We start from the raw sequence: 23,105 nt of genomic DNA, 5'->3' as shown, positions 1-23,105 counted from the left end.
CCATCTTCTCCCCAGTTATTCCTTTATTCCTTCCTTCTTTTTTTTTTTTTCTTGTAATTCAAAAGATCAAGTTCTATATAAACACTTTCTCCATTATCTTTCCTATCAATGCTTCCTTCCACTGGTATCAATCTACTGAGCCGGCAAACTAGTTCCCAGGGAAAAGTGCTCGTCAGGATGACCAGAAAGAGCAGCATTGCTGCAGTGCTTCCAGACATGGTGAGAAACCGTGAGCTCAGGGAGCACGGGCAGAAAGCACCTAACACACTGAACTACGTAAGTGTGCCTGGCACAGTGTCTGTGCAGCAGTGTGGTGGTTAGCAGCATGTAGCTTCTCAGCACAGGAGCACGCAGGGGGACTGATGTGCATTACTGACTGCTTCCAGTATGGGGCTTCGGACCTTTCCAAGGTTCTGTGCAGTTGGACCTGGTATGACTGCCCTGTGCTCTGCTGGCATGTTCTGCGTTCCCACACTTCCATTATTTTTTGGTTTTGATAATCCTTCCAGATAAGCCTGGCTCTTTCAGCAATTGCTTTTACCTTTGTCTCCTCGTTAATAACCTCCACACCCTCTTTTCTCCTGTGCTCTTGTCTCAGGTCCCATCATGTTTACATCCAATTGGAAGTGCCCTGAGGCTAGGGAGTATGTGAGGTTATGAAAGGGATGATTAAATCTCATTCTGTAGAAATTACAGTTAATAACATTTTTAAGAAGCCAAGTGAATATGTATTGTATCAATGATGTTCTATGGAAAAGGAAGAATTATTATACAATGTTTTTGGCTTCAAGAAATCAGTGTTAAATAAAGCTAACTTTTTGTCCAAAACCCAGATAAGCCACTTATAATCTTATGCTGCCTTTATTCAAGAAAAAGTCCTCTGTTTGTGGCAAGCTGCTGCCTCAGATTCTTTACCACAGCACACCATGTACTGCTAGAACTGCGCTTGAAATAGTAAAATTTAGGTGGCGTGGCTAGAAAAAAATGATAGGATCAAGAGTCATACCCACATACAATTGACATCATCATCGTCAATCTAAGGCAGCTCTTGTTCTAAGCTACTATTTCCATAGTTATCAGCAGGACAGATGCAGTCTGAGAGAGGAGCATTAAGCAATAAGTCAAAAACATTAGCAAAACACTTTGAAGTCTAACTGTGTACTGGGAAAAAAGGCTGGTCCTCATCACAGCTGCTGGGGATTAACATCAATTTTGCTGTGAAGTATCCTGCACTTGCAAACATCTACTTTTTCTCAGATTGTTTTTTTTTTTTAAGAGCTAAATACTTGGAGGAATCATTTGGCACTTTAGCATATGATTAAACCCATTTGCTGTGACACAAGGCTTACTTGCTTTCAACAGAGTAGGTGTGGAGGCATCTCTGTTCCAAAGCAGCTGTTGCTCACTGCTCATGTCCTCCCACTTCCATCTTGCTTTGTCTCCATCTTTTCACCTGCATTTCCTTGGTGGTGCTGGCTCTCCCTGTGCTACAGCGGCTTCCCTGTCTGAGTGTGCAATGCCATGATGTGCCCTCTTGGACTTTTGTTTTCACATGTTCCCATATTTTGCACGACCCAGAGGCTGACAGATTTGGGAGAGACAGAAACTGCAGTTGCTCTATGAGCATCTCTACGACATCAAGTGCAACACGGTGGGTGAGTGGGGTTTAGCTGGAATAGTGGTGAAATAAGTGACTCTGGCATTGGCAACAGGAACGTTAGCAACAAAATAAAGGGTTCAGGAGCGTGTGTAAGTTACCCAGTTGAAAAGGGAAATAGATAAGATCCCATCACCAGCTGCTGCGTTTTGTAGATTTCCTGATAGTTGCTCAAGTTCCTCAGCCCCAGTTTGCACACCAAACAATTGTCTTCTCTCTCTCTTCCCCTCCCTCTCCCCCTTCTGTAATGAAAAGAGAAGACAGAGTGAACGGTGGGAAGCAACTGCTGTGTCAGGGGAGGGACAGCCACCTCCCAGGAGTGCAGAAGCCTTGAAAACATGACCTCATTCATACGCACAGTGTGAAAGGTCCAACTGCTTATGGCACAGCTCCACCGTGCTTCCTGAGTGAAGCACTGAGGATTGCTTCTACCATCTTATGGTGCTGTGCTGATCCAGCAGGAAGGCATGCTGGGGTGTGTAGCACTGCTCGCCCAACTGCTCCTGCTGAACCAGTGACAGGGAGACAGAAAACCTGCAAAGAAGGTGTGCTCTGAGATATTTGTGTAGCCTAGGCATGGTCACAAAGCAGGGGTCATGCGGTGAAGCGCTTGAAGTGGGAACATGAGGAATGTAAACATGCCAGAGAAAGAATGAGGGCAGGAGTTGAACGAAGAGCTCTGATGACAAAGCTCCAAGGAAGGAGGCTGTGGTCAGCTGCTAGCGTTTGATCTCCAGGTAGGGCAGGGCCTGTTCGAGGTTTACTGGATGGTGCTCACAGAAGAGGAAGGAAAAGCAAACAGTGTGAGGGAATGGCAGAAGAAAGCTGAACAGGAGAGAAATTCAACCCCACAAGTATAGTTGCGCAGGATCACCGCCTTGCTGTGAACGTAATATATCTGCCAGGAGCGGAGAGGGAGGAAAGGGCAACCTCAGCATCTGTTTCTCAAAACACTCAGGTTCCACTCATTCCTAGTTTACATAAGCCGTAAATAATTTAGTAGAGTGGGGGCTCTTGAAGCCAGGGCAAGAGGAGGCTAAGGCACCAAGTGTCATTAGGATTGCTCCAAGGTACCTCAGAAATCTCTGTTTTTTAATTGACTTTCTTAATTTCTTGCCTCAGTTCTCATCGGGAAATCATGCTTTAACTAGAGCCTGCTGCAGAACTGGGAGGAAAAGCCATGGAAAATATTTTCATTCTTTCACTCTTTATTTTATCAATATTTGGGGAAATGTGGAAGTTTCAGTTCTATCCGAGCTGGCACAGAATTATCTGTGAAGGTGATGTCAGACATAGTGATCCATAGATACTGTGGGGAGCTTAGAGACGTCAGAAGCACCCAAACCACTCCTCAATCCACCCTACCAATGCCTTACGTGCATGGAGAATAAGGGCACACGAGAAGTGTTAGGGCTACATCATAAATACAGTTTATGTTCCCAATTTTGTATTTTATTCTAATGCTACATATGAAAGGTGTGAGATTTATATTTTTAATCAAGGTGTCTGTGAAATGACTCCTTCTACCCCACCCCTCAGTGTTTCCTTGAAAGCAGCATTGGTTTCAAGGCTGAAGATGTTCATGATTCAGTTTCAGCTCTTTTCCAAAGGCAATAAATGCAAGTGTCTCTCCCTGCATATTGGTCATTATCCTGATGTCTGCACAGGAATTCAGGTTACCTAATTTCAGTTCTTACAGGTACTAGTTTGCTAAAAAATTATATGAACGTTCCAAAAGTAGGAATCCTCCCGGCTTTGCCTTACCCCCCAGTGGCTGTGGTGAAGAATCCAGTCTATTTTTTTTTCTCACATTGCCACTTGAGCATTACTTTTGTTTGCTTTGCTTATGTCGCGGTGTCAGGATAATAACACAGCTGTGCAGCTCTGTTAGGGGATATCCTGGCTTTCTTCTGCTGGAAAGAGGTTGTGGAAAGCAAGATATTGAAATAGGGCCTTGTTTTACATACCTGATTCTATTTACACTGCTTGCCTTTTTTCAAGGGAGACTGTACAGGAACAGCAGAGAAGGCAAAGAACTGGTAACACCAGGCCCTGGGAAGAGCCTGGAGAATTAAGGACTGGGCTATTCATCCTGGCTGATCCCAGCTAAGTTACCAAATCTTCATTTCCTCAGACCTGAGGAGGAGATAAGGAAAATACTAATAGAATACCAAGGAAAACAAACAAACAAAGAAAGAAGAACAACTTAGAAAGCTAGGAACTTGATAATAGAAGGGCAGACTTTTCCTTTGTCTTTTCCTCCTTCAGATGGAAGCGGAGCCAGCAAAAGGAAAGCTGAGTGCACTGTGCAACATCTCTGAGGCTTTGAGGAGGGAGCAATAGGAGAGAGCCAGGCTCAGAAAAATTTCTTGTTTGCTCTTTTCTCTTAGGTCAATAGGCAGTGGAGCTGGCTAGCAAGAGCTGTTGAAGCAAAGCTAGTTGTGAGCCTCCAGCTCAGAGTGCCTCTTTGTTAATGGGTAGAGCTCGACTGCTGCGCACGGCTGTGGGGTTTGCTTACCTTAGGGGCCAGCCTGGAGTGGTGGGCTGGCAGCTTTCTGCACAGTGCAAGGGGAAGACGTGAAACATACTGTCTGAGGGTGCTTTTAGCAGGGGTGCAGATGCTCTGATATCATGGTATAGCAACAAATAGAGAGGCTATTGTGGGAAGTACGGCCCAGAGAGGCGTGGGGAAGGTGGACTGAGCTATGGAAGACCTGACCTTGTGGTAGGAACAGCTTTGCTTCCAGTGGGATGCTGGACATGGTCCCTGCAGGTGTACCCTTCCAACTTGCCCTACCCTGCCCCTTGTACCTGTGGGAGAGGCTGGAGGGGCAGCCTGTGCCCCCAGGAGCCTCCGCCCATCAAAGCCCTTGACCCCTGCACCGTTAAGGCTTCTCTGGTCTATTTAGACATCCTCGTATGCAGCAGTTTGGTGTTATCTTTTGGCCAGCATTACTCAGGAAGGAATAATTCTCTCGGGGCACAGCATCTGCATTTGGCTGCAAGCAAAGCTCTGTTAGAAGCTGTAAAACTGATGCATTGTCCAAGGAATTGGAGCAGCAGTTTGCCTCTGTGGGCAATGCCTGTGCTGGCCCTTTTCTTCTTTCTTTGCTACTTATGGAAGAGAAGGAAATATATTTAGTTCCTGCTGCTGCAATCCATTAACTGCCTTCCATTTCACAGCGGGCTCTATTTTCCTCGGGGGAAAGAGATGCAATAAACATGCTTCAAATAATGAAAACTCTCTGCCCCGTTAATGGCTTTTTGAGTTATGCCTTTAGGGAGAGATTTTCAAAGGTACTGCGTGAGGTCTGATTTCTCCCTGTCCTTTAGAAATCTTTCTTTCTGTACAGGCTCCGGGCACCCAGCACAAATCATAGCAGGGCTGTGCCTTTGACCAGCTTTCCCCTCAGATAACCAGGTTGCAATGTCCGAACAAGTGAGTTGTTGGTTGGCAACACCTTGAGTTACTACTTGGTTGCTGAAGCCAGACCAAATACACGATGGGTGCAAAACTTTTCCCCTGGGGAGCGTGCTACGCTGTACGGAAGGGAAAGGAGGTATTTGTTCTTCTCCTGGGAACAGTCATCCAACTAGTGCAGAGAACAGAGGATGTATTGTGTGAGAGGTTCAACAAAACAAAATTTAATTCTCATCTCTGAAGCAAGTAAGTGTACTGTAGAGATTAGGAGAGGAAATTGTGATTTTTGGACCTCCTCTAGCTGCATCCGTTGTGACTAACCTGCCAACCTCCAAGTGCATTCTTCATACTGAGTACATTATAGGTGCGTGTGTCTATATTTGCTGGATTTACTCTAGATTGGTGGCTGCCATTGACTGGACATCCAGTGCTAGGGTGGAAATTCGATACATAAAGCACCCAGCATACAGAGCCAACTCCAGAAATTAATGTATACTTCTATGTAAAAAGTGTTATACTTCGTTACATGGCTACCACAGAGATATCAAGCTATATAAATAGTAGTTATCTACATCAAATATTCAGATAATCATCATGTAGTTTTGTGAACCTTATCTGAAGGCTGTTACACAAACGTCAAGCATTCCTTTCAACAGGCTGTTTGTTTTCTCTGCTTTTTTACATGGGTCTGACTCACATTTTCCACAATAGACAAAATCTACTTTCTGGCCACTCTCAAAAACAAATTTCCTATATGGCTAGAGGGATTCTTCCATGCTCTTAGAGAAGTATAATCCCTATGAATATGTATCATACAAAAAACCCAAAATGGACAGGAAGTGCTCTGAAGAGCACAGAGTCAGCACCCAAACAATGAAAAGTCAGTCCAGCAGTGACACTTCATCTGCCTGTGCTATGTAATAGAAGAATGTATACCAGGTTTATACAGTTTCCTTTAGGCTAGACCAGTTGTAGGTTATATGCCATGATGAAGTCAAGTTAATATGATTGTATCTGGTTATGTTGCACTGGGAGAGAGCATCCCCATCTTTACTGGACTAAAAATATTAAAGCAATATAAAACACTTCTCCAGCCACACTGGCTCCTGTCATGAAGCATGATCCTGCAAACAACTTAGGTAAGGAATTTTACTCATGTGAATAAGATCTTTGAAGTGATGCAAACGTATGACTGCAGGAATTGGCCTGTGGTTTTCTCAGGGAGTGCATGGAGTCTGAGACAGACGTTGCTGGTCAAAACCCCACTTCCCTTGGTCTGAACTTGGGCCTAATTTCTGACTTCACCTTGCTCATAAAGACATGTTCAAAGCCTGACTTGATAATTCCCATTAGTTTATTTATTTTTCTACATGTTCATTTCCCTTGCATTGAATTATACTCTAGAATGTATGGCTGTTTTAACAATGTTACAGAGCAGTACACAATCAGCTGGCTGAGGAAAACATTTGGATTATTCTTCTCTCCATAAGAACATTTTCAGGAAGAAATGTGCAATTACTTGCGCATCTTAGAAAGGTCTACGGGAGCAGGAGTTCAGTATTTGTTGCTAACAGATGAAGACAAGGCTGGTGGATGTGGAAGTGCTGAGAGTGGCACTGTGCTGTGCCAGAGATAAAGATGCTCTTTCCTGGTGACTACTGCAGCCTGATCCCCTTGTGCTGAGCTGAGCAGGGGAGGCTGGGAAAGCAAGGCGAGCTCAGGGAGACTGGAAAGAAACAGAAGCTGCAAGAGCAAAATATATCAATGAAATACTGATAAATGACATGCTCTTAAAAGCTAACAGCCACAGCGACTTCAAGAGCACAATACAGCTAGTTTCCCTGAACTAATACGGTGCATCTTTTTTCAAGTATAATTATTGGCAGATCTGGAACACACATGGGATATTTATGTGGTAGGAAGGCTCAGATGCAATCAGGAGGATGCTCATTATATTCTGGGCATGGGATGTGATGTGGATTGTCATTTACACTTTGCTAGTGGACTTCATTGTAATGATGGGCTATGATCACCATTTGAATTCTTTACCACCTATAAGAACAGCTGCTATTCTGTCCAACTGTAGGACCATTAGCATTTCTTCTATTTGTGCTACATATTGAGTGACATTACCAGTACAATACTGTGAGTTTGCTTCATGACAAGGTGATAGAGGGTCGTGGTTCTTTGGTTGTGGTTTCCCATTAGGCTGCCTCTGGCTTCCAGCTCTCCCCCTCCAGCTACAAGCCTTCTTCCAGATAGATATGGTGAAAGACGTGACTTAATACTTTGGCCAGCCCACAGTCTTTCCTGACAGAGGAAGAAAGCAAGAGTCCGATTCTCTTTTTTGGTTACCTTTTGACCTAGGTATGCTCCATTTTAATCCTTTTATAGAAGACTACCAGGCTGGATATAAATGAGGAGTGCACACCTACATACCTGTGCCTGCTTTCTCTGATGCTGGTGGCTCCCCTAATGACTCAGTCTCATGTGAGTGAAAGAATGGCAGCCCCAAGCCAGGGAAAGATGCAAAAAGAAGAGGGAACAAATGAGTAGTGCAGCAGAATATTTGGACCCAGCTCTCCCGCTCTGATTTGTTTCTTGTCTTCCTGTTTTATTTCCTTGCTATTCTTCTTTCCCTCTCACACTCGTGCTCTTTGCAAGACAGCTTGCTCAGAAAAAAGTCTTTCACTACAAATGAATGCAGGCTGCATTGTCAATGGTTTCCTCTTTTTATGTATTACTGACAGCTCAGCATCGCATGGGGAGCCCTAATCAGCTGCCAGAAATGGAGACTGTACTGTAGCAGCGCCAGCCTGGGGGCTGCTCCTATGAACGCAGCTGTCTGATCCCACAAAGACTCCAATGAAAGTCTGTGGCATACCTGCTTTCATCTTTCTGTGGAATTAATTATGCTTATAGTGGCAAAGAATTTGCTGGACGTAAGGATATACTTCCATGCACCTCTATTTTTTTTTTACATCAGCATAAATTGGTTCATGCTTGTAAGCAGGTTGATGCTTGCTGTTTAAAAGCAGTATTTTTCTGAAAAAGGGAACTGAGTCTTGGTGTCAGCCAGGAGCATCTCCAGTGAGTGCAGAACAGCCCTGTATTCACATGTACAACTAATGTGAACAAAGGCAGACCCAGCCCCCTTCTAGCCTGTGTGTGCACACCCGGCAGGAACACACCCCTGCCTCTGTTCTGCAGATACACAGAAGTCAGTTTCTAATTCAGATACATAAATCTGCGATGGCTACAGAAAGTATCCCATTAAGGTCTAGTTGTTTATGTGGTTGCATTTAGCAAGGTGCAACTAATTTGGTGCACTCTGTCCCCGTTTCCCTGGACTCACCCATGGGGGCTCTAAACAGAGCAGTGAGGCATTTCAGTGCTGCCCATATCAACCCTTTACAGTTATCTTTATTATTTTTTTAAAATGTCTGATGTTTTTTACTTGCCCGGGGCTGCCTTTTTTTCTTCTTTTAATTTGAGGTTTTATCTGATTGTTGCTTTTTTCTTTTGATAGCAGGTGTTTTTAATCAGATCCAGAAAGGCAGCATTATCTGAAGGCTGGAGCACAGCAATATAGACATAAAAGAACAAAGACTAAGGTACAAATCTATTTATTTCTAACCATATGTATAAAATAGGAACCTATTATTACAATCTCCAATCCACATAATAATATTTCCAAAAATTTGAACCCTGCTTCAATTAGCAGGTGCAGAAATTGACCATAATAATACATGTTGCTTGGATAAAACATGATAGTTATACTTAAAATAGCTCTATTGGAATTCCAGCTATTAGAAATTAATGCAAAAATATATATATATATAGCAGATGTCAGTGATTTCCTAAAATACATAAATGGAAACAACATTAAAAAAATAACCCAAGCACCTACCTGCCTGTTCCATAACTCTTAGCTCTGTGCTGAAAGCACTGATTAATGTGTGCTGGATCACACCCTGCTTCCTTTGTGCTGCTGCTGTCAGTGAGCTGCCTGTGCCGCAGCTCTTTCCACGCATGCTGTGATCCCTCTGTCTGCCTCTACCAAGAAGCTGTTTCCTCTGTCCAAAATGAAATAGCTTTGCTTCTGATTTTTATTTAAGCTTGATGTTCTTGTAATTGACATTTATACAACATACTCAGAAGAAAATGATAATGAGCTCAGACTTCCTGTGAATTATTTAGTTGATGAGCTTTTTTATTAATGCAATTAACTCCACAGATTTTTTCCTTTATCTAATCTGGATATTTAGTTTCAAAGAACTCTGTGTTTAGAAAAAAAGCAAAATGAGTAGAGAAGGACCTGCAGTCATTTTGCACCTTGGTTATCTACCTAGCAGTGCAGTGGGCACATGTCTCAGCAGGGGATGTGACTTACAGTACAGCTTTGATAACAGGGGAAAATGCTCTGCTTTAAAATGTATCTGTCACTGAATGACACTAAGTCATTCACAATAGATTGAATTCTGGCAGAGACCCGAGGTGCACAGAAGTGTGCTCACTTAGAAGTAGACAGAAGCAGTTGAAAGTGACTTTCACGTGAGCCTTGTGTTGAACTGAAGGCAGATCTGATGCAGTCCTTAGGCTCTGGGACAGCAATCTGAGACTTGCTCTGTGTTAGGAAAACTGGCATTGCCAGGAAGGTATTCTAGCAGTGGAGAAATCACTCGATTGCAGAAATGCTTCCTAGCTGTTTTTTCTAGATTAGCTCTTCAGGAAAAATGATGGAGCAGGAAGTGCCTCTACCAGAGCTGGGGCTCTAGCATGAAACAGGGGTGGCCTAGGTGTTCTTCAGCAGCGCCAAATCTGCTGTGACCCATTGATGTTATCACTGCATCTACTCTGGGGCCACACAGATTTTACCCATGTCACACAAATTTGGTGTAACAACTAACTGCGATGAAGTTCCTGCTGCCAAAAGCAAGCTCTAGCTATGCTTGTCTCATTTCAGAGCTTATGAGAAATAAGTGAATGCCTTTTCTCACATTGGTGGAAGTAAGTACAAATATTTCTTATGCAGAGGAAAGCAAATCTGTACCAGCCAAGTCCGTACTGCATACAGTATTACTCCTCTGGGAGTGACCTCTAGAACTTGAGACCCTTTCAAGTTACAATAGGAAGATGGAGGGGGGAAAAAAAAGGAGAAATAGTATTTCAGAGGTCTTTTTTTGTTATACTGGTACATTGCTGTGTGGATTCTTGTTTTGCTTCAGTTTAAACATGTGCCTAAATGATTTATGTAAAATGAAACAGGTTTGGCTTAAATCCAAACACAGATGTGTTTACCTCATCAAAAGAGACTGAGCAATGGCAGCTCATTTACTGCTTGTCAATCAGGCATATGGACATGATTTAAAAGGGAACGTTTTCCTCCAAACAGGCAATGGGGTGAAGCATAAACGTGATCCTTTCCCACGGGTGAGCTGGGAAGAGGTAGTGTTGCTGTTTGGGCTGACCTGGCCCTTTGCACAGACCTACAGGTCCGGTGAAGCCATGTCAGACTGCTGCCTTGGCAGGCAGGCCTGCAGTGCTGGCACAGCACCAGCTCCACACGCTCTGCATGGCAGCCAGGCCATGAGCCCCTGGCCAGCCCTGGAGGCACAGCACTTCCCAGCACTTCATGCAGACCAAAAGCCAAAGAGCTGTGGTCTTGGAGGGTCTTTGGCTCTGGTTTACCTAAGCACATCTTTGTGCACTGGAAGAGGCTTTCTCACTGAATGAGACCAGAGAAGGGAAGTGCTGAGAAGTAAGAGGTGTGCCTCAGGGTCACGAGAAGCTGGAGGTGGCTGTGAGGGGCGGTTCAGGCTTGCAGTAAAGGAGGAAAAAGGGAAATGTTTGGGGAAAAAAATCTCCCTTCCTCTCCAGCTTGTTCCATTATGGCACAGTAAGGAAGTAACTTGAGCATCTGGTCCGTGCTACACCTGGCAGATATGTGCCAGACACGCTGTCGCTTGGACCCCCAGCCATCCCTCCCCTGCAGCTCCTGGCAGGAGGCCAGCGCTGATCGGCCTGGGCACGTCAGCACTTGGGGCAGGGAGCAGGCTGTGTGTGTGTGTGTGTGTGTCATGTGCTCCCCACATCCAGCCAAGGCATTCTGTCAAACATTGAAAGTTAAGCTACATTTTTTCTCCTGATGCTTAGACATCCTAAGAATTCCATTTTGCGATAAGCATCTGTAACTCCTCTGCTTGTTCCTTGCACGCAGACATTCCCTCTGGCAGCTTTCTGCCAGCAGCTCACCTGCTTCTCCCCAGCTTATCAGCTACCAGTGAATATCTGCAGTTTTCAGTCACTAGCATGAACGTTCCCAAGCCACCTGAGCCTTTCAGGTTCTTATTTTGAAATGTCTTTTGGTTAAGAAAGGTCATTACTGTACCTCACCCAAACATCGACCCTGTCCCAAAGCATTTTTTTCACTGAAGTCATTTTATTTTCTTCTTAAATAGAAAATGAGAGTAAGTAGGAGACAATGGTAATTTGTTACTTGTCCATACACATACTACTGGACATTTTCCTTCACATCTTGGCAGTTTAGCACAACAACAAAGCATGAAACCTACTAAAAAATCTTGGGATTAAGAATGACTAAGGAAATAAATAATTATGGGGTGACATTGCTTGAGCTATTATCTCTATTAATCTAAAAAACTGGCTAGGTCTCACCATTTAATTGTAAGCCCAGCAATTTTCAGGATATGAACTGAAGCCCTGTGTCCTACGAGCAAGACATTACAAGCAGATTTCAGCTTCTGGAGAGGAGCTGCGCAAAACCGAGGGCTAGTTTGAGTCCAGACTTACCAGGTAAGATCTGAGCACAGTGAGGGCTCAGAATGTATGAGGCAGAAGAAAACTCAGTATTTATTATTATAAATGTGGACTAATAATTCGTGAATGCATGAGATTACCATCGCTACTGATTAGGGGAAGACAAAAGAAAAATCATAAAATGCCACAGATTTGAAAAGACATCCTAATTCTTAAATATGTAGTGAGGAAGAGAATCCAAGACACAATGCTTCTATTTTTCTCACGTGGGAAAAATGTTCTATGATTGATTTGGAAGAAGAAGATTTCGTTAATTTACTTCTCCTATTTTTAAGCTTCTCAGGGTGTAGGCTACAGCCCCTTAACTCCTGGGGACACCCAAATAGAGGGATTAAAAGTAACTTTGAGGAAACGTTACCAACTTGACAAGAACCTCAGTGACACTTCACCCCTCTGCCTCCTTTTTTTCATCATTTTTTTCTCCCACTGACAACACCTGTCAGAGGCACCTCTATGCATCCAAATCTGCAAAGTTCGTTATGGAGTAACTACCTCGATGTTAATGGATCCCTTTGGGGTGTAATACTAGAATTTGCCAACATAGCACATTCCTTTTGGAAAAAAAAAAAAAAAGAAGAAAAAGAAAAAAAGTCTCAGGTTCTCGGGTTTCAGTGGAAGATGGAAAGCAGGGGCGTGAGGTGAGACAGATCCTGGAGGCAGTGTGCCCACCAGCCAGCCCACCACAGGGCCAGGACTGCTACTGGGGCTGCAGCTGTGCCACCACTCCCAGGAGATGACAGGAGAGAGCATGACAACAGCATCACACGGAATGGGGCTGTGTAGGCCAACTAGACACTTACCTGCCATTAAAAAAAAAGCAAACAACAACAACAACAACAAAAATAACACCTTTCCCAAGGGATTGTGAAGATCAACAGGCGAAGGAATTTCAAACACATGCCACGGGCTGAGAACATCAAACTGCTACTTAGATCCAGGAAACCATTTAAATGTAGCATCAGTGCTCCTGGGACAAACACATCCCTGCACATGAGGCACCAGGAGCTCCAGGTGCTGCCACAGCCATGATGAGAAATAGACTGAGACAGTCACATGGCTCAGAAGCAAAATTCAGCCACGGAGCAGATCATTAAAGGGATAAGGGCTCATGTGTACCAGGACAGAGCATGATGAGCACAGACAGAAGTTGAAAGCGCGTTGAAAAAACCCTGCAGCTACGAGCAAAGGTGATGCTTTGTGTGCTAGACCTTGTGCAGTGCTCATGCATGTAATTGTTATTATTGTGTTTGGCATTTGCCTGCCAGTTCATTACCGATTATTTTTGACACTGGAAGAAACTCTGAATTGTGCTGAAGGGGGTGAAGCAGCAGGGGAGCCAGGTGAAGCAGCCAACTCCTCGCCTGGGCATAAAGTGGGGTCATTCACACTGTCGTTGGGGGGCTGCTCTGACGTACAGTGGTTCCACTGAGAGAGGTGTTTGGCTCAGTTCTGCCTTCAGCACGCTTTTGAAATTAGTTTTGCCCATGGCTGAGGAATGAGGATTGCAGTTACTGTGCCTACCTACTTTGCCTTCGCCCCTGTACTTGTGCAGTGGTATAACCTGCAGCAGCAGCTGGTGGCTTTTTCCTACCAGTTTGGCAACTCCTTTTTCGAACAGTTGCCCAAGCGTTACTGCCTCACACCTATTTGTGCCAGCTGAACTTGTTGCAATACTTCTTGCTACTTCTGCCAACTAGTTCTGTGCTGCATCAGCATCTTGCCCCTCGGATGCGCTCTGCTCAGAGTGATCACAGAATTGCAGAGGTTGGAAAAGATCTCTGGAGGGCATTTAGGCCAACCCCCTGCTCCAGCAGCTCCCTACCGTAGGTCACACAGGAAAGCATCCAGTCAGGTTTTGAGTATCTCCAGAGGAGACTGCACAACCTCTCTGGGCAGCCTGTGCCAGTGCTCTGTCATTCTCCAAGTGAATTTTTTTCCTCATGTTTGTATGGAACTTTCTGTGTTCCAGTTTGTGCCCATTGCCCCTTGTCCTGTTGCTGGGCACCACCAAAAAGAATCTGGCCCCATCCACTTGACTCCTGCCCATTAGACACTTATAATCATTGACAAGATCCTCCTGCCTTCTCCAGGCTGAACAGCCCCAGGTCTCTCAGCTTTTCCTCATATGGGAGATGCTCCAGGTCCCTCATCATCTCTGTGGCCCTCCTCTGGGCTCTCTCAGCAGTTTCCTGTCTTTCTTGTCCCAGGGAACCCAGAACTGGACTCTCTACTCCAGATGGGGCCTCACTGGGGCAAAGCAAAGGGGCAGAATCACCTCCCTCACCCCACTGGCCAAGCTCTTTGTAGTGCCGGGGAGCACGGTGCTTTTTTCTCCTGTTGGTGGATAGAGAACTCCCTGATGGACCAGCTGCTCTGGAGATGTGAAACCCTGTAAACGAACAAGATATGTGTAAGTCATCTGTCCATGTCAGGCATCAGCATTTTTCTTGCTCACCCTGCATTCTTTTGATGCTGCGTGTTGCCCACTGTACCTTCTTTCTGGCAAGCCGGAACCCATGCCATGGTATCTGTGATACTGTCCCTGCACTGCCTGCCACTGGATCTCCTTTGAGAAGGAACCATCTTTTTATTTTCAACTGCTTTTGAAGCATCCTGACCTCCATCCACCTTGCAAGCGAGGAGTCAGACGCCAGGGACATACACGTGGTGGTGAATTTTGTGCTACAACTGTGCTTGTACTGATTAGGTTTCATGTGTGGTTGCTGCAACTGTGAAGCAACCATTAACTACTGATCTTTTATAGAACCCTAAAACATGAGGGCTGCTCTGATGGTAACACCTCTTATTTTATGATGCTGGCCCACGGTATCATAGGTGGATGTTGGTGGGATGGCAGCAGAGGTTGAACCTTCCCACCAGTATTCCAGGACACGTTGCCGTGTGACAGATGGCAGCAGAGGAGCAGTCTGACAAAGCGGGGTCTGACACGGAAGCGTACGAAGGCCAGGCCCGGCTCTGCCGTCCTGCACGCCCGCTGCCGGCACTGCCGCCCCGGGGGCGGCTCGGCGCGGGGTGCTCTCCCTGGCAGCGGCCCCGCGGCCGCCCCGCAGCTCCGCGACACGCGCTCCGCGCTGCGCTTAGCGCGGCTGTGCCTCAACGCCTTCCCGGACGGAGGGCCGGCCCGGCTCTCCATCGCACGCCGCCGAGACCTTCTGTTTTTGTCGCTCGGTTTCCCGTCACTTACCTCAATCCCGGCCCTCGCTCCTCACCCCGCAACCTACGCCCAGCGGGGCGCGGCCCCCCCAGCCCGGCAGAGGGCCGCTCTGCTCCGCTCCGCTGCGCTCCGCCGCCCCTCCCCTCCCCGCAGGCGTTCCCTCCGCGTTGCACTGTGGGAGCCGTAGTCCTGCGGGCGGCGCTCCCCGCGGGGCGGCACCGCGCGTGGACTCCATCCCCCAGCGCGCCGCGCGGCGCCGGGCCGGCCGTTCCCTTTGAATGATTTCACTGCGGTCGGCGCTCGGGGCGAGTTTCGCGGCGGCGGCGGCGCGGTGCGAGGGGCGCTCCGCAGCGCAGCGCTGCGCCCGTGGATGGCCGCCCGAGCGGGCTCTGCCGGCGGAGGGGGGGCCGTGGCCGGCCGCGGGCCGCGGCGCTGCTAGGAGCGGGGGACGGGCCGCGCGTTCGCCTTTCCGCCCGCCGGCTGCGGTGCCCCCGCCGCCGACATGTCGCTGGGCATGGAGGAGGAGGAGTACGCCCGGCTGGTGATGGAGTCGGAGCCCGAGTGGCTGCGGAGCGAGATCAAGCGGCTCTTCCAGGAGCTGGGCGAGACCACCCGCGAGAAGATCCAGGCGGCGGAGTACGGGCTGGCCGTGCTGGAGGAGAAGCAGCAGCTGAAGCAGCAGTACGAGGAGCTGGAGCTGGAGTACGAGACCATCCGCGCCGAGATGGAGCAGCTGAAGGAGGTGAGGCCGGCGGGGCGGACGGGGCCCGAGCCCGGCGGCCGCTCGGGGACGGGGGCCTTCACCTGAAGGCCGGTGGGGAAGGAGGGCTGCCCGCCTCTGACGGGGGCTGCGGGAGGGACCCGGTGCGGGCCGTGCCCCTCGGGCTCCGGGCGGCTCGCGGCTCGGTGCCGGGCTGCTGCGGGTCCGGCTGCGAGCGGCCGAGGGGTCAGGGCTCGGCGCGGGCCGGCTGCCTCCTGAACGGGCGCGGCGGGGCTGGTGTCCGCTGCTGCCTTTCGCCCGGAGCCGGCTGAGGGGAGAGCGACTTAATTCGTGCCACCGCGAAAATACAGTGGGCTTTTAGTTCGCGCACCTTCAGCGCGACGCCGTGTTGGCTGGTTGTTGTCTCGCTGGCGGTGGAGGTGCTATGTTTTGTCAGGTCTCCTGACGCACGCGTTTCTCTTACACAAGATCTTCGCTGCCTTAGGGAGAGCCCATGCCCGAGGTGGCTCTGACGTGCCCGGGCCCGCAGACACCTGCTTGGTGCTCCCTGTGAGGGGCCGCTCCGTGCAGCGCATCCCATGGGACTCGCTTGGCTGCCTCTGCTCTGGTTATTTTGGTGACTGTTTCTATGCAGGCAAACCATGCCGCTGCTTTTGAGCTGATGGAGGCCTTGCCTTGTTTGTAAAAGATCTGATACCGCCTAAAATGTGAACACGTGTGGTTGTGCTTGGCCAATGTGAACCGTGCGCTGTTAGTCTTTGGTGTAGCTCATGTCGGTTGGAAGTGGATTTGAAGTGACATCAAAATATGCCGTGTCAAAGAGAAAGTAAGTACAAATGGATTTGTACCAATTCAGCTGAACCTGTGAACACCCTCACTTCCTGCATCCTGTGTGTCTGATGGACTTTGTTTAACATAATAAAAGCAAAATAAGTGTAAGCAGTGAAGGTTAATTATTTTGAGTTAAATGTCTGTACTCTTACTAACCAAATGTAGGCTGAACCTCCCTATTTGTTGCTGGGGAGTTGGATCAGATGACCTTTAGAGGTCCCTTGCAAGTCAAATGATTCTATGGTTCTATAACTAATGCCACTTGGAACTCACCTGGTTCCAGCAGTACGAATATCGGGGGGACAAATGTGTTGGCAACATCAGCCCTTGGGAGTGGAGGCCCTATGTGAAAAACAAGGGAGTCAGAAGCAGTCTTGAAAAGGAGAGGTGATAGAGTTGTGCTAAAGGGAGAGGAAAATTAGTGAACCCATTGGTAGGTGGGATGGGGAAACATGGCACTGGGGGAGGTGAGGAGGCTGGTATGACCTCACTGAGCTGGAGCCTGAATGTGGGGTGATGCTAGGGTGTCTGTCACAGCTGGCACCTCACTACCTGGGCTGGCTGTGGACCTCATGAGTTTAGTCCTTCAGGTGGGAAATGGCTGGAAGGCAGCTGCTTCTTGTTCTTTTAGAGTTACAACATTTCAGAGGCTTGAAGAGATTTGAGAAGAACAAAAAAAAATAAAGGAAAATGGGAGGATGAGCAATGATTCATCCTTTTTGCTTTTAATATTCTGGAGAATTTGCTTTGTGTGTGCATGTCCTGTTGTAATTAAGTCAAAACCTGGGAGGCAAACAATTCTGGGAACAATCTGAGGACTCCGCTAGTCATACTACACAGGGCAAAACATTGCTCCTCTTGCTTTCTTGTGATGCTGGGGAAGAATCTGGTCTTCATTAGAACTTGTAAACCTTCAGCAGATGCATGAGGCGTGTTGTCAAAGGAGGAGTTTATCTTTGCTGTTTGTGTAACTTCTTGCTTTTCCCAGGCACACTGAGAGGCACTTTGCACACAGGACTTGTCATATAGCAAGCTCCAATTTAAAAGGATTGCACTTTGGGTTACCTGAGGTTGCTCCTGGGGAAGGCAGGGGAATTGCTGTCTGAAGAGGGGTGCTTTCTGTCTCTTACTTCTTAACTGGGACTTCATGCAGCCTTTTAAAATGCAGACATTGCAGTCTCCTTACATCTTGTTCTGTTCCTCTCCGCTACATCTAGAAACATCAATAGCATAAAGCCATGTTATGCACAGACACGCAGCAAAATTTCCTGTCTTGCTTGGTGTTATAAATTTGGATATGCTTTGTTTACTGTTATGAAGCATCCCATATCGCGGCCCTGCTCATACCATAGGTAAATGGGCTCTGAGCGTGGGAACTTTCTAATAGAGGCTGCTGAAAGTACAGGCTTTTCTGCTGCAGCTGTCAGATCTTGCACAACTTTCCGGCCAGCTTCTCCCTTATGCTCCCTTATCTGTGATTATAGCAGCATTTCCTAGCTGTAACCTCCACAGTTTTATCCCTTTGGTGAGTGTACATGCCATCCTTAGAGCTGGACCCCATTTTGCAAAGCCACCTGCGTACACACAATATTTGCCATTCAGATCATCCTGGTGACAGTGGGGAGCTGTCCCGTCCTCGCACTGAGGCTCTCCACCTCACCAAACTCTCTTTAGCCAGAGTCCTTGGAAAATTACAGACTTTTCCTCAAATTTGTCCTTCTATCTGTCCATGTTCTGGCTTACATCTTGTGCCTCTCAGGGTAATTGTGCCACATTTCTTCTATTGCTTTCATTTGAGATTCCTAGACTGAAGTAGAAACTGTCTTCTCAGGTAAACTTACTAGTTATTTCAGTCCCAGCCTTACTTTTGTGAAATGAAATTGATTTCAAACCTTACTACACTTTATGGTTTAGAAATACATGCTTCTTTCACCAGTTTAGAGAAATCAGATTCTGGCTCTTGGTGAAATACTATATCACATTGTGTGTCTATGGTTTTGATTGTTATTTGTCCCCTCTAGGAGTTGAAGCAATAAAGAGTTGTTTCTGTAGGCTGTGTTCAGCTAAGAAATCATCCTCTGATCCTTTGTCTGCGAGGATGCTAATTGTGTAAATTACAGGGCTGCCTACCTGCCTGAGCTGAGGTTTCTGTACTCACGGGGAAGGTCCGCAGGATCAGCTCTTTGTGTGCTCAAGCTCACGGAAGTGATGGGAATTCACTTATTGGCATCCTGATGATTTCTAGGACAACGTGGCTTGGAAGGTTAGCTTGAAAAAGGGCTTATCTGCTTTGCTTAGTACTTTTGACTTGCTTTTGAGATGCCAGTTAGATTTATAGCTATTTGGTTAGATATGAAACTGGCTGCTGTCCAAAGCTACTTTCAAATTAGATGGTTATGCAGTATTGGTGATGGTAGACTTGCATTTAAATCCCTCCGAAAGCACGGGCATGATTATGTTATGAATTATTTATTTCTGTAATAATGTAAAAGTGTGCAAGTAGACTGTGGCTGTCCTGAAATTCTAAAAGCGTGTGTCAGTACATCACAGTTAATGCCAAGGCCTTCTTTGTTGGGTATGTTTTAAGGGAGAGGGGGTGGGTGGAAAGCTTACAAAGGCAGATAAGAGCACCAATACGACTGGTGTCCTAGTTTTTTCCTCTCATACTGCTTGGGCTTCATCAAAATATTGCTGTTGCGTGTGATGACTTGAAGTTGTGCTCTTCAGAAAGCATCAAATGTACCTCCTAACAAAAGCAGATGCATGGTAGGAGTGTTATATAGCTGTCAGAATGTGCAAGTGTACTGTGATAAGCAAGCCAATGCAAAGGTACTGTGAATGTTAAACACCTCAGAAGAGCATTGCAAATAGAGTTTTGTTTTTATAGGGAGAGGAAGACAAAGGAAACATGTTAACCAAATCTTTGGTTAACATAAAATATTCTTTGGAGATGGCAAAGGAATGCCTGGAGAGAAAGCAGTGAGCTGTACGTGACTGTTCGTTTCTCTGTAGGGTGTCAGTAGCTCTTGTTTCTGTTTTTTGCCTTTAAGAATCATGTATTGACTTTGTTCTATGATACAAACTCTGTAGAGGGCTCCTGGGTAGGCTTAGAAGCTGTCTCCGAAAGAAACATGCAAATGAAATCTTGAGCTGCCTCGTTTCTCATTAAGATGAAGTGGGACGTATTCTGCAGTGGAGGCGATACGTGCCCAGGCTGTAATATTTGTGCTGCTTATTTGAATGTATTGCTCAAGTGGAGTGTGCAGTGTCTGCGGTCACCCAGGGTGGTTCTGCTTTGGTTATTCACTTACATATGTAACAGTTAATGGGATACTTGATCCATACTGGTTTAACATTTTAACTGCATATATTCAAAAGTGAAGGAGAAATAATTCCATTTCCCGTTGGAAAAAATGCAGCATACCTTACAGGCAGACATATATGATAGTTACCAGGTTTACTGACTTCATTTTACCTATTGTGCTTCTGTATTGCTATGCTCATTCACTGCATACAAACAGGGACGAAGGAAAGAAATGGTGAGGTTCAAGTGGTAACAAGCCAGTAGTAGGCTGGGATTCAGTCTTCTGTGCCCATAGTGCAACGCCTGCTTGACCAGGTCTTTCCATGGTAGATGATGATGGTCAGCAGCAAAACTTCTATGGCCTTGGGCACGCCTCTGCAGCCTCCTCCTGACAAGTACTCAGTGGTTATATTGATCTTTGTTGAACCCTGTTAGGCTGGGCATAATTCTACCTGCCTGTATGTAAATGTACAATAAAGTACAGCTACAAATTGTTAGGGAACTTGCCATCAGTTTTGAACACACTGATGGAAAATACATGACACATCAGTGAACTTGTGGGTTCTGTGGCGATTATTACTCGGACAGACTCTAACTCACTTGGAATGGAAGGGAAGACCGGAGTCGCTGTCTCTGGTGTGAAGCTGGACAAACCTGTGGTTGGGGTAAGCAAGGTATTCCCATGGAAACCAAACTCCTTATATTTTGATTGGTGATAATTGGTTTACATTAAGAATACAGCCATCTGTAATTTAATTCTGATGTCTGGAGCACTGTGGGCACTTGCTGCTGTGTTTTGGAAAAGGTACCCTTCTTACATACCTGTATTTTTGAGAAAACAAAGCCTGAAAAGTTAAACATTCCAGTTTTTCCTGCTATACTAGAAATGAGTAACCTGCAAGGCTTCGCTTTTTCAGCTGCTTTTTCTTTGCCAATGCTGCTTGATTTGATCTTGGTGAAAGCTGGAAATACTGTTCTTGAAGTGATTTCCTCATGAGAATGCTCAACCTCCTTCTTGTGCTTTCTGCTGTAAAATACAGGGCATGCTACTTTAAACAGAACATCAACAAATGTTTGGGTGAATAGTTAAGAACACTGGATGAAATTAAATTCAAAAAAGCTTGCTACAGAAGTGGTGGCTTTCCTTAAGTTCCTGTAGGCTCAGCTGAGAGCTGGGCCTTGAACTGTGAAACTGATGTTTTATTTTTGTTTGTGATGCTTGTCTGTGCCTTGGCCAAGAATGAGGGCTGGCCCTGACCAGCCAGCAAACATTCGTTTATTTTGCATTTTCTACAATCGATGAAATTCAAGGTTTCACGAGACAAAAGCTTGGCAGCAGTGGTCCCATCTGCTGTTTTTTCCCTGGAAGCGCAGCAACATTTGGCATTAGCCGTGCTGGTGGAGGGCATGTGGGGAACTGCGCTCGGGCACTGAGGCACGTCACAGCTGGGGCTCTGCAGATTTGGGGCCGTGGGCCGGGGTCAGGGCTGCCGAGTGGTTTTGCTAAGGCTTGGATGAACCCAAAGGGGTTCCGATGGGCACCACAGCCTGAGCGGGGCTGTGTGTTTCGCCGTCCCCTTTGTACCAGCGGAAGTTTGCTCATCCCCGCTGTGTCAGACCTCCTGCCTGCTGCTGGGAGCCTCCGACCCAGTCCCAGCGTTTTGTTTTGTAGCGGTTTTCTTGAAGCTGCTGCGGCGATCCCTGCAGTTGGCTCGTTTCAAACTGCAGCTCCTGCTTGCCGTTTCAAACCCTGCTGGAATAAACTCACTAGTTTCAGGGGTGTTAATACCTAATTTATCCCTTTGAGTTGAAGAACATATTTCTTATAATCTGAAAGAAAATTCTAATGATTTGGAAAATTGCCTGTTTTCCCTAGGAGGGGGGCAAGGGGTGGGAGCAGCAGTTACAGGGCTGTGCGCTGCCGCAGAGTTAATGGATTCACCATTTCCTCTTTCACTCTACTGTATGTGAGGTTGTGACTAATCTGTAGCAGTGTGGGGCCGTAAGATGACTTCCAGAGGGTGATTCATCCTCCAGGCATTCATTTGCTCTCTTCCTCTGCGTTTGGCAGACTGCAGGGAATGGTTTGTTCAGATCTGTAACTGAGCAACAGCGGAATATAGCATGGGTTTGAAAGATGATCCACAAAACCTTAGCAGGGGGGAAATGACATAAATAAATGTTGCCATCTGAATGAATGCAGGAGCCTCCATTTTGGAGAATAGCTGGGTTTAGGTGTAATAGCTGAGAACTGGACTTTTTTCCTCTCATTCCAGCCCTTTCCTTCCCCCCTTCCATCTCATGTTTTCCTCCACTCTGCTCTCCCCCATCGCCTGCCCTGCCTGCTGGGACACACTGTGCAGGTGCTGCCCTGCACCCTTTCCAGGATGGGTGCAAGGGGCAGCTGGCACCCAGAGCTGTCCCCTGCCCTGCCCTGGAGCAGGCAGGCTCATTGCTGGAGCTCAGGAGGAGGAGGAAACTGGAGTCCAGGTCATTTACAGAGAAAATTGCTTGGCTCTGGGCACGGAGTGCCTGCCTGTGAGCTGAACTGGGAATTTTGACGCTATCCCAGCTGGAGCCGGGTGCTGGGCTGGATTGGGCTTCTCCTCAGCCCGTGCCGTATTTGGCGCTCGGGAGCAGCCGTGCCATATTAGGGCCTACCCAGCTTGTGCAGAAGCGAGCAGTGTGTCTTGTGGTGTGCTGCGCGGCCCTGTGGTGCGCTGCAGTGCTTTGTCTCTGTAATCTTTGTTTTTACCCTTTAATTGCTGCCAGCGTGCAGCTTGCATCGTAGCGCGCTTGTGAAGCAGTGCAGCCGAGCGCTGCGCTGTGGGCAATGAAGCATTGTTGCAGGAAATTCATTCAGAGTCTGTCTGCATGTCCTGCCATGCGGTGCTGAGCGCAGTTGGCCATGTGGGTTAGCTCCAGTTTCTAGGCAAGAAAGTGTATTGACTTGATGGATGGATAAGCTTATTTCCAATATAGATACAAACTAAACAGACATTTGAACTGCCCTCTCACCTGCCCACACCAGCCAGGTTTTATTGCTACCTATGCATAGAGATCTTGTTGCATTGATTTTTGGTCCTTGTTTGAGGTCAGTGCTCAGGAGAGGATGTTTGTTTGGAGCGTTGTCCTGTTGCATGAAGGAGGGAGACT

The 23,105-nt window shown here is 46.9% G+C and overlaps 1 protein-coding gene across 2 annotated transcripts in view; it reads left to right on the top strand.

The window, feature by feature from the left end:
• Window positions 15,596-23,105, top strand: part of BICD2 (BICD cargo adaptor 2) — an 81,508-nt gene continuing 73,998 nt past the window's right edge. For both annotated transcript variants that reach the window (XM_021409341.1, XM_021409340.1), the window contains exon 1: window positions 15,596-15,835. In XM_021409341.1, coding sequence (XP_021265016.1) covers window positions 15,596-15,835 — 240 coding nt within the window. The remainder of the gene's footprint in view (window positions 15,836-23,105) is intronic.

The sequence above is a fragment of the Numida meleagris genome, chromosome 11 (assembly GCF_002078875.1).
Source record: "Numida meleagris isolate 19003 breed g44 Domestic line chromosome 11, NumMel1.0, whole genome shotgun sequence".
In the NCBI taxonomy this organism is placed as follows: domain Eukaryota; kingdom Metazoa; phylum Chordata; class Aves; order Galliformes; family Numididae; genus Numida; species Numida meleagris.
Note: the sequence above shows the minus strand (reverse complement) of the source record. Positions and strands in the feature narration are given on the sequence as shown.